Consider the following 12,402-nt stretch of genomic DNA (forward strand, 5'->3'; position numbering starts at 1 on the left):
ATTTGATACCCTTTGCCCAAGCAGTTGCTCTGAGGGGTAAGGTTCTACAAGTCCAACTTTGCTGTTAATTAAAAAACGACCAGAACATCTGACAAATAAAAGTGTCTGGAAATGACATATGAATAACTAAAGGTTTTAAAAGGTGCTTAAATGAAATACATAACAACTTGATGATAAAAAACCACAACACCACTTAAAAGCTTGGCAACTGGGTTTACAAATCGTTTGGTAACCCCTTCTCTCTTTTCCATGGTTTATGACACTGACTGACTGACTGACAAAGTTTGAAGTGGTAGACGTTGACTGAATGATAAGGTAGGTTTAAATGTTGGTTTTTGAATTCCTTTTCTTTGTGGCTAACTAACAGCAAATCCCATGGAGTTACATTTAATTTTAAGCTACAGCCAAGTAATATGGACAAAGTCTACATTTCACAATAACTCATCCTACATTCAAACAGACACACAACAAACAAACAGACTGAAATGGTACAGATTTTAAAAGTGTAACTTTGAATTAACAGCAAACTTGGAACATAGCAATGTTGTGGGCATGGTTCAAGTTTATTTTTTAAAATTTAAACAGGAAGATTTTCCCTCTCATGGGATTTGGCCGACATTTCGTGTTTGACAAGAATAAGAGAAACATAGTCTCCTTCACAGAAGAAATCTTGCATAGCAACCAAAAATTCTCTGGTTTGGACAACATCCTGTGCAAGAAAGTCAGCTTAAAACTGCACTTTACATCACAACCCTTGGAAGAGATTAAGTACATGACCTTACTGGTCAGATGGAAGGTTAACTAATGTTTCAACCTCTCTAAGGGATGGGAATGAACCTTGTATAAACAGCTTTTGATAGAATTTTAAATGTTACAACCCAATTTCATCCAGTCAGGTAAGATTCTTGTCAAAGTCCAGAAAGTCAAAAATAAAGAGTCTGTTCAGACCTATTGCTTGTCTCCCGAGGGATATCTCAGTCCCAGAGGAAGAAGTAACTAATGGCCTGTAGTCAATGCACAAGACAGGGTCAGTGGAATGTAAATGTGTGATAAGAAACATAAGCAGATAGAGAATAGGTACAATGGTTTGAAAGATTTCACAGTCAAGCAAGTATACCTTAAGGCCTATACATGTATGTAAAATATTCAGAAGAGATCAGAATATCCCAAATACCAAAGTAATGTACATGTAGAGTACAGCCTTTTAAATGGAACAACTCTATTCAACAATGCTTTTGAAACATTTTAACAAAATAGAATTTCACTTCAAACAATTTTTAGAGTCGTTCTTCTTTTGATTCTCTTTCAAGGCCTTTGAAATCTACATCAAAATATGAAGAAAGTGAAAGATGTAGAAAGAGGCGTGACTAAATGATTGTCAGTATGCAAAGACACTCTATAGGCCCATACACTCCAACGGTTAATTACTTTTCAAATCTCCACAACTAAAAAAAAATGACATTACATAAAAAGGAATATTTGGCAGTGAACAAGTGAAAGTAACCCCATTGTAACCAATTGTCATGTCACGGACACTTCTACATAAATGTTCTGTAACTGTGAAAAACATTCTTGCTCCTACATGGACTATAAGAAGGTCTGGTGTAACCTCTTCAGCTTTACCTGCAAAATGGTTGGAGATAAATAGATGACAACTACCTTGAAATAAACCTTGAAATCACATATTTATCTGAGCAGACTGGTTTTCATTCATGACCACATTGTAACCTTACAACATTAATCAATCCTTGACACCAACCAGCAATATTTCAGACTGCTTGACTTCCTGTAAACATGATAGTGGCTCGCCAAAGTTTGATGTGCGTGGAATATTTCAAAAGCAAACCACCTGTTCAAAGTCAAACCACAAATGCCCTTCTTAACTCTCACTTTCACAAGGAAAATTTCAACACACTCCTTAAAATTATAAAGAGAAGGCCGTCAAGCTAAAATGTAGTTTTGATGTAAAGTTTGGGGTTACAATGAGTTGAAGCACTATTTTTTTGTTTTGTTTTTTGGGGGGGTGCAGTGAAAGGGTTACATACTTGAATATAAGATTCTGGTGAATTTATTCAAGATTAGCATCCTTTTAAACCATAGTGGACACTGGACATTGATCAAAGTTTGATCTTTTCAAACAGTGCGGCTGCCGAAAACGCTGAAACAATTTCTTTAATTGCCTTAAATAAAATAATACATTTAATGACCAATGAAATCAATATATTGCGTGATCTGGAATGACAAAATGAGCGTAAAGTTGCATCCCCCTCTTGCCTATTTGCCTATAAGTGGAGGTCAATTTGGGGGTTTTGTAATATTTGGAAAGAGCAACACATCTCCTATTTAATTCCAAACATCGCAGGATCAGATATTTAAAAATGTGAGCTTCGCAGCAATTTTGATGGCAGCATTATTCGTGACTAGTCCGAAATGTTGAAACAATGTCAGAAAAAAAGACGCAAAGCTACCAGAATAATGCCACCTTGTCACCTTATACTTTTAGCCTAACTGTTCCATGCACATGTAAATACCACTCAAAAGCTCTCTACTGAATTAAAAAATATCAATATCTCATTTTCTTTTAATTTTGACTATCAACTCATTTTGTGGTGACAGGTCACATGCTAGAGGAATTAAGTGATAGATTTTATTGTGCTGTAAAAATTAAACACAGGTCTTTTTTGTTACTTTGTCATACTAAGAAAATATTTACAATTAGCTCCCCTTGATGCCAAGTCTGCCGGTCTAGGCCTTCTCAGCAGGTCATTCAAGGTTGTGTTTAAAAACCTCTCTGCTGGTGTCTAACTTGAACTTCCGGTGGTGGCAACCTGCTGGACTGAAGCTACAGGTCTGGAGTAATGGAAGGAGCTCTCTGGCCATACTCTAACAAATTACTATTTAGTGATCTGCTGACTGATTTAATGAAATGGTTGCTGACTGGATTTTATGGAGGAAACTGTAGCCCATGTGTTTGTTCATACTGGATTGGGATATTTAACTTCACTTTCTTATGAAGGCGTGAATATATGACATTAATTATTTTGGCAAGTTTAATCGATTTTCCTGTGTTAAATTTCAGCTTATGCACAACTACAACTTATAAAAATAACACTGCAGAAGGTAGAAAGTATTCAGCATCAACATTTTTAGCAAAGTCTTAAACAATTCTATTTTTCCCTTCATCTAACATTCTGACTTGGTCCGACTCATACTTGGTCACACATCGATCCAGATATTCCAATGTCTTGCATATCTATAGCTCTGAGTTCATCCAACTATTTCAAGTTTCAACCAGTGTCTTGCACCACACACCACAGCACACTAATGACCTTGTCTACAGACAGTGAAAGTTGCCCGTCTTTCCTGTCTGCTGGCCTGACCATTTCCACTGTGTCCCTTGTTCCTGTGGCCTTGCTGTCAAGCGTGTGTGGCCCACCTACATGTTGGTCTTCCTTAGACATTGTCTAAACACTTTTCACAGAAATAAATTCGAAACTGTCTCCTTGATAAAACCATCAGGTATGTTTTGACAGGTCATTCAATTCCACCACATAAGAACTTTTCTCAATTCCATAATTTGTATCTCCACTGCAAACTCGCTCTGGATTTCTTCTTGGATTCATGGAGGAAGGAGTCCCAGCAAGGAATCATTCTGATTTCAGCCGAGTTTTAAAGATTGCTAAACCTATTTATTATTGTGAATAGGGTTTGCTTTTGAGTTGACTCGGGATCTAAGCATTGGTAGTATGGTAACGGTTAACAACATGAGGTTTAATCAGGATTGGACATTTAAACCTCAAACAGAATGAACTGAAATGCAATTCTGTGGCCACAGATATCATGAAACCATTCATTAGTCAACAGAATCACTGTCAGAAAAACCAGTTTGCAAACTAACCTCAGTCCTCAGTGCGATGTCCATTTAGGATAAATTCAAATGATTGATTGTTATTGGTTAAAAATTACGTCCTTATGTCACTGGGCATGGACACAATACAGTTTTTCTCACAAATGTTGTACAATAGCACAATGTAGGTCCAGAGTTTGAACTTACAATGCCAGCAAGCTCTGTCCAACACATTTTCCAAGTTCAAGCCCTTGAGGTGTTTGAAGGCACATAGTGAGACTTACAAATAACCTCAAACTGTAACTAGGCGCAAGGTCAGATATTCCTGCAGCATAAAGCCATCTGGAATGAGTTCATATTTCCACCCTGTTTTTGTTATTACTTTGTTAGGTTTTGACTCCAATCTCCAGCTGGAGAAAACAGCAAGTCATAGTCTAGTACCTGACCCTTTACGATATCTTAAGATTTCTTTGACCTGGGCACAATGAAAATAAATATATCAGGGAACAGTTTATAGCACAGGTGACCAAGAAGATTGCAAATGCTTGAGGTCAAATTTTTTGAAATGAAAATATTTGAGAAATTGTTAAAGCTGTAGCTGGTTTGCGAACTTAATCACTACCAGATGCTTGTAAAATGACGGTTCCATGATAAACAACCATTCTCAGGAGACTGTTTAAATCCTGTGGCATTACATTATAGGTATTCCATGTTCACATTTAATATATTTACCTGACCAATGCAGACTTACATTATGATTAAAGTTATTAAGTTGAATTTCAAAACTATGATAACATTGGGACAGAACAGAATGAGCTTTCCGAGAGTAAATGACCCTGCTAGTAGATTAGGATCAGTTTATTTGACCTTGTGGGGAAATCTTAGGCACATCTCTATTTCTGAACAGACAATTTCATGTGCAAGTAGGAAGGTACATGTTAGCATATCACTCTTTGTGACAAGGGTCTCTAGAAAGGGCTGACCCACTGAATGCCTCTGTCTTCAGTCAGGGTCTTTGAGATGTTTGAGGCCTGCTTTCACCTGTTTTGCAGGATTTACAAGCAAAGTGTACATTGACAACTTTACTGTTATTTTATTGAGATCTGGTTGCAATTTACAAGTCCACTGTGCTTACAAGATTGTACCTGTGGTGCTTGTGTTGAATGTAACACTAACCATGGCTCATCCAAATATTTGGCTTGCTGTAAAAATCGATCATGTTAGTCAATCGCTGATGACCTTGAGTTTGTCTAGGCCAAGAGTTTGAAGTCAAGAAAGATGTGTGGATGCCGCATTTAGGAAAAAGCTGGTCAGACAGTAAGGCTAACTGAATAAAGACAGCTCAGTTTCAAAGCATACAACAAAGATTGGAGAAAGTGGAAAAGTGTTAAAAATGGATTTTATCAGTGCATGAGTCCTCCGAATCAGTTGATACTGAGATGTCCTTTGGAAGGTAAGTCAAGAATGAATCAATTCATGTCTTTTGGAAAAAGCTCTTACTTATTCTTCTTGGAAAATATACAGAAAGTATTTGAGGTTTTATTTGGTTACCTGCCCTTGTACTGAATTTATGCACATCTTTACAAATCTACTGGGGAATGGGGGGGGGGCACAGGCATGATTGCTTGGACATCTCTCACACAGATATTCCTCTGTGACCTCGCTCATCACAACAAGGATACAGCTTCAAACCCCTTCAAATCTGCCTTTCTAATGCCAAACATTCTGGGTAAAACCCTACTAGAAGACATAGGATTAGCTTCATGAGATTACAATTCCTGATGGTCTTAAGGGATTAACCTGTCACTATTCATTTCCTGTAGATCTTATTAAGTCTACCTCCCACAAGTTCCTTTCACATTTTGTGAGGGGTGGTACTATGGTACATGTAGGTGGTCCTTTTCAAAGAATAAATAAATCAGGAAACTCTTACAAATAAATTTGGTTACCGGTAAACTTAAATCTGGTAACTTCAACATCACAAAAAACTTAAAACTTAAAACACCAAGCCCCAAGCCACCTGTCCAATATGACCAAGGAAATCTAAAACTGAAACATATACAAACTGACAAAAGTTAATCAGGAGTAGACAGCAAATCAATTGAGAATTGGGGGGAAAAGGACACAAGCATTTCTGCATTTCACAAGGGAAATATTGCAGGAACATAACAAATGATAACGATATCTGCAGATTTGCTTCAAGTTCAACAAGTGTACACCACTTCTGCATTATAATGCACAAAGAAAAAACTGTCCGCCACCAGTAGCCTATGCTCTGATGTGTGTAGGGGGAATGGAAGATTGGGAAACTGCTTGCTAGCACCTGTTACCATTCAATCTTTACATTACCACATGTGCAGGTTTACCTTTGCTGTAAATCACCTGTCCTCTGTCTACATATATTACATGTGTAGATCTGAGAAATCTGACCCCATAACTCAGTGTATGCATGTAGTTGGTTGTTTTGAGGCCGGTCATTCACTGTATTTACTCAGGAGAATTCAAACTTACACATACAATGTCATGTTTTATGGGTCACTTTAATCAGAGATGACATCATAAGATCTTTTTTTATTATCTCATATGAAAAGGAAAGACCACTTTTACCATCAACTTTTTCTTTCGAGATTTTATATTAGGTACCACATATGTACAAAAAGATTTTCACTTTACAGCATAACTCTGCAATGCCAGTAATTATGGATTTTTTTACATAGAGAAAAGTTTAAACATTGTTTCATTTATCTCACAATTCCAGTCATGACAGTTATTTTTGATGGGCACCAGAAGTAAAATCTTTCCATTATGCATCAATCATTTCCTTCACATGGCAATTTCTTACAGCTTAGTTACATGTTATTCTTCAGATGGCAAACTATTGATAATGATGAAAAAAACAATTTACTACAGCAGTGCTCTGATCAAAGTAAAAACCCATCGCACCAGCATGACCACCTTGGTCCAAGTCAAATTTTCACTAAATTGTCAACATTATCAACATTTTGAATTTCATTTTTCCCCTTAAAGTTTGCTTACCAGGGTCGTGAAATGGCACCAGTCCAAAATTCTTCAGTGGCTGTTCCCGTCTGGACATGGCTGTGTTCAAAATATTTTCAGCTCCATCTATGACTTGGACTAAATCATCAAACATTGAGCCTGTACTGTCAAAAACGAAGGTTAACGTGGAGCCTGTGACTGGAGCTGGGGCAGGCGGAGGATCGGCTGGTGGTTGAGGGGCAGCAAAACCCAAATTCCCGGCCAAGTTATAGCTAACACTCGGTGCCTCATACCCAGAAATCTGTGAGTGAACCCCACTGAGGGGTAAGGAGCAGATGATCAGAAGAAGAGGGCTGAGTTTGCTCCAGAAAGCATTCATCGTGGAGTGATGTAGCATGTCGGTGGTATAAGACGAGGGACCAAATTTGGTTACCCTCTCAACAATGCAAAGAGTTCACCAACGGCGTTCCAAAAATCCACAAAGCCAGCAAAAATGTTCTTTCTCTTTGACCACTGACCAAGGAGAGTCCCAAACAAGTCCGACAGGGTGGTCCGACCCAGAGAAATGTCCGGTCGAAATCTGAAACTTGTTACGGAAACGTCATCCAATTCCAAACAAAGCCAGTGGAGAGAGACAACAGTTTATCGGGAAAAATGTACGTTGACAGGGCTATTAGAATCTCCTCCTAATGCTATTCTGTTCTTTTCCTCTGCAGGAAAATCGTGTGTAACAACATTCAACTGAGGAGTTAATAGTCCAACACGACCGCCTCCTTCCTCGCTTACAACTTAACTGAGGACCAAAGCCGCAAGAGTCACCACTTAAATAAGTGGAGTCCCTTGCGGAGATTAGCGGGAGCAACCACGTCAGCCCCCCGTGAAGAACACCGCGACTTCCGACTGACCGATCAGCGTGTGCTCGCTCAGTTGTAACCATTCCTCGTGGCTCCAATAAATGAGAGGAAATGGTCTTGGCAGCAACAATAAGCTGGTCTTACACAACTACACTTTCAGCACAAATCACTGAATAACTTTGTTGTAGTTTGTAGCTACTACTACTAGCAGGATCGGACAGTACAAACGAACAATATCAAACGGTAAGCAATGTTTAGTCTAGTGTAAATGCGCGCTCGCGACATCGACAACACCTGTTAACCAATAAATTTATTGAAGGGCGCCCTCCTATCACTCTGAGCCCGATGTTTTCCAAACCTCTATCCGAACTCAGAGTCCACTGCATGAGCGATCCAGGCGCGATGGGGGTTGGGAGAGATGTCACCCCTTCCCCCAAAGAATTAAAGGTGCGTTTTATATGTAAATATCATGAGAAAAGGCTTGTCGCCCTTCGCTTATGGCCCTTCAATCCAAAGCGCGAAGAAAGCCCAAATTGTAAGCCCTTCGGAAAGACCATTAAAGGTTACACCAAGAAATTCCCAACTTATCCCCCAGGAAAGAAAATGAATCCTTTCACTGAACATAAACGAAGATTTCACCATTTTTTAGTTGTAACTAACAATCTAAGCATGTTCTTTGGTAGACCTACAAATAATGCGCCATAAAACAGTTTGCTAGAAAGAACGAAGGGTAGAATATGAAACTTGCAAGTAGTCGTTCTTAAATGTCATTTCGATCGGTTTTAAATGCATATGGTGGTGTTAAACGTATGGATAAATCAGAAATTATTCAATTTAAACAATACGAAGCTGCTGCGATATTTCCAGAACATTACACACTGGAATTTAACATTGTTGTGGATTCGTTTTAGCGGATTGGTACTATTTAGATTACTCCTAGTCAGACGGGGTTTCACTCGATAATGTGATCATAGGGTTAATACTCTTGTACGCGTGTCTAGATGTATTTCGATCCCTTTTAACTTATTCAGTGGGCAAATTATCTCACATCTGGTCTTCAACTCACTCTTTTAAGCCAAACATAAGCTCGGATAATAATACATCTCCTTCAGAAAGGTACGCACTAAGTCTTTTGGAGGAAGTAGGACTTAATGGCTACCGTAACTCGCATTATTGCCACTAGGCCTATAAGGTTATCAATTGGGACCTTTTCCTCAGCACTGTCACAGTATAGCCTAAGATATGGAAATGAAAGTGTCGGCGTTCTATAGAAACGGCAATACCGCCTTTCTTGGGGTGGCGGGTAATGAGAATTATTTTACAGGTGAAAAAATACATTGGACCGTCACTTTTAGAAAGATTTCCACCCCCCCCCCGGCGGGGGCTCAGGATCTGCCACTGGGGTGGGATGACTCCCACCTCTCTTGCCGCAAACTCCAATATAAAGAGGAAAATAAGGCTTTATACAGACTAAAATCTTTTTACCCTCGTGAGGTCCAAAATGCCGCCCTGCAAACAGGACCCTGATTACATTTCAGCCTCTTGCCCCTCTCCCTGGGCCAATTGAAAATTGATTTGACTCTTACCTGGGTCGAAAAAGGGTACCAGACCAAAGTTGTAAATCGGCTGGTCCCTATTCGCCATCACAGTTGTCAAGATTTCTTTGGCTCCTCTCAAAACTTGCTCCCAATCATCGTACATGGAATCCGAGATGTCTAAGACGAAGGACAGTGAGGTACCCATACGGCTAGAGGTTGTGATCCCCGGCTGAGACCTGTCTGGCACACCCCCAATCTCCAGGGTAGCTGGAATAGGTACGTGGTTGCTCTGGATGGGGGTGCATTGGTCCGGGAGGGGGATGAAAATCATGACGAAGAGGAGCGTCCAGTGAGGGACGTGACCGCGACATCCTAGCTCCATTTGTTCCATTTCCATGGTCTCTAAGAACCGTTTCGAGACAGACCCTCACTTTTGTACACGCAGTTGCAAAGATTCTTGGAAAGACAGAGAATTTTCCTGTTTGTGGATTCTACTGGGAAGTCCAGATGCACTAAATGTAGGTGTACTGCATACTGTTTTCGAGAAAGCTTAAAGATCTCAGCTAGTTGAAGTGGCTCAACGTCACGGGAGAATGCCAACACGCAGAGCATTTGAATTGCTGGCAAGTTCTCTTGGATAATATATAGGCCAAAGCTATAGAACAAATAAACATACCAAAAGAAAAACAGATTGATGTCCGTTTACAGTTGACTTTGCCATTTGTTCAGTCCAATATCCTTTAGAGTTACCACAGTTTCAGCTATTGCCCTATACCATCTCTCAACTTTTTTTTCATTTAATTTCTCTAAATGTGCAACTTTCATGGGCACTAATTTCTGATTCCTGTGTTTCGAGTGGCAGACAGCTTTTGAAATAAAGATCGTGAGAAAATATTTGAACAAAACAAGAAAACTAACGATTGGTTGATTTGTACAAGTTTAGTCTTTCTAGTCCTTTCCGTCGAGACAAAGGTTTCCAGTTCCGATTCTAGCTGCGGATGAAATGGACAAGGTACATGTACTAAAATAGAAAGGACAAATACTCGGTATGGGTAAAACATAAGGGAGGAATTGTTCTTTTTAACAGGTTGGATTTTCATCTTGTTTTGAATTAAGATTCACGTTTCTGAGGAAAGCTGGTTTGTTGGCATTAATTTTTTTTATTTTTAATTATCTATTATTTTTTATTTGAAAGTGCCAACACTAGAAACGATACAACCACCTTTCTTGGGGGACTCTCGTGCGGATGAAAAAACAAATAACAGCCGCTAGCTGCTTGGAAAAAAATTCCGTTTTGCCCCCTCAACTTTGAAAACCTGGATACGCCACTACCCCAGATTATAGATTTCCATCGTGGGAACAGATAGAAAATTCACGGTGTGGCCGTTTATCGACGATTGCTCAATTGTCTGACCTCAGAGATATTACAACCATTTTTCATTTTGCCTGTGGAGAAATTCTCGGCTTATTGCCCCAACAGTCCCGACGGTAAAGTAAAGCCGTGATGGTTACGAGTTCACTTACATCCTGGCGCCTCGGGCGTTCGTTGAGTCCTGGCACGCACTACGACGAGTGAAGAGCGTCAATATTGCTGACGATCAATCTAATTGGTACCAGAAAAGCTTAGTTGTCATGACATTTTGGCAATTGAAATACATGGCAAAAAGGGAGGGGGCACAGCAGCTGGTATGCATAATCATGACTTTACATGCACTTCCATCTTGTTCTGTTAGAAACGGAATTTAAAACGTACTTCTTTTAAACTTCGAAATCAAGCTTCAACAAGCCTAAAGACCGAGCGAATCAGGAATTGAATACAATTGAGCATCCTTTAAAACAGACGAGAGAAGACATTACAAGACAAAATCAGCGAAAACATTCCATTTCAGCGATTTTTATAATCTGTACTAAATTTTGATTTAGTACAGATCCCGTGTCTCAGTTTGACCGACAACAAAATCGTCAGTCGTTTCATATCCAGTGTTGAGACTTGGTGTTCAGTTTTCTTTACCTATTTGATTGTAAAGAGAGATTCTATGAATCAAATATTTTTTGTAAAATACTGGCAGATACATTTTAGAACGGAAAACGTCACCGATGTTGGGTATTTGTTGCTTCTGACACAAAACGACACTTTGATAAGGACACATGTACGCGCGTGTTGGTTCACGCGCTGGTTCTCGCTCTAATGCCCTTTACACACAATAGAGCGCATGGGCAATTGTCCACTCATATTAGCCCGTTGACTTCAGTACAAACGACCTCGTCGATGCAGGGCGATACGGTGCGATTTCACTCGTCGCGCAGACAATTTACCGGTCAAGTTGCATTCCCAAGCGCTAGAAATAATGATGCAAAGCACGCATCATCAAAGGACAAATATGAACGAGTTGGAGTTGTCCACAGATGTTTTTGGTTTTGATCTTCAACCCCTGGAATGGTAACAACACAAGTAGGCAACCAATTAGAGTCCGTCTTCAGGGGCGTACCCGGGGGTGGGTGGAGAATGGACGTGGCCTTTGGGCAATTGATGTTAATTGGCTTTTAGAATGAATTTTGTGGTTATCCTGGCTTTTCCTCGTCGGAAGTCGACTCCATGGTCCATGGAAGACGGGAAAGCCTGGGTAATTCCCTTTTCTCTCTTTTGTTTGGACCTGTTTCCTTTGCAGCAGAAAGCTCACACGCGCAATTTTTTTTTTCGATTGGTCCCAATAAGAGGCGTCCTACATAGAAAACAGTCTGCTGACCACAAGTGACCATCTGAATGTGCTGATAAATTAATTGGTATTAACTGACAACTCTGTAATAACTGACCAAGGTCCACAAATGGCCCGAGGCCTAATTACCAAAAGGTCGGGAGGCAGCCGGTCGGGTCAACTTGTCCACTAAAATAAACCTTCGAACGATCGAGTCCTTGGAAAGGTTCCAGGTGAATACCCCAAGTTTGTCCACGAAACCTTGGGGTACGACAGGGGGCAAGAAACTCTCAGCATGGTGACAAACCAGCCGAAGCAACGGGCACAACTCGATAAGTGATGGGGAGGCATTCGACGGTTGACACGGCCCGACACAAGACCTTGTCGGTGGTCCGACCTCTGCCAATAAATGTCTCGAGTCCTCCACCCACGTGTCTGTGGTCGAACATTACCGTTGACCTTTCGAAACC

The 12,402-nt window shown here is 40.1% G+C and overlaps 1 protein-coding gene across 1 annotated transcript in view; it reads right to left on the bottom strand.

Moving 5' to 3' along the window:
• Positions 1-7,960, bottom strand: part of LOC110976421 (hemicentin-1-like) — a 61,641-nt gene extending 53,681 nt beyond the window's left edge. The window contains 1 exon segment of the mRNA XM_022229673.2: positions 6,884-7,960. Within this exon segment, the coding sequence (XP_022085365.2) occupies positions 6,884-7,241 (358 nt within the window). The 5' untranslated portion in view covers positions 7,242-7,960.
• Positions 7,961-12,402: the final 4,442 nt, after the last annotated feature.

The sequence above is a fragment of the Acanthaster planci genome, linkage group LG11 (assembly GCF_054643075.1).
Source record: "Acanthaster planci isolate LZ-2023a linkage group LG11, COTS_SCS, whole genome shotgun sequence".
Lineage (NCBI taxonomy): Eukaryota > Metazoa > Echinodermata > Asteroidea > Valvatida > Acanthasteridae > Acanthaster > Acanthaster planci.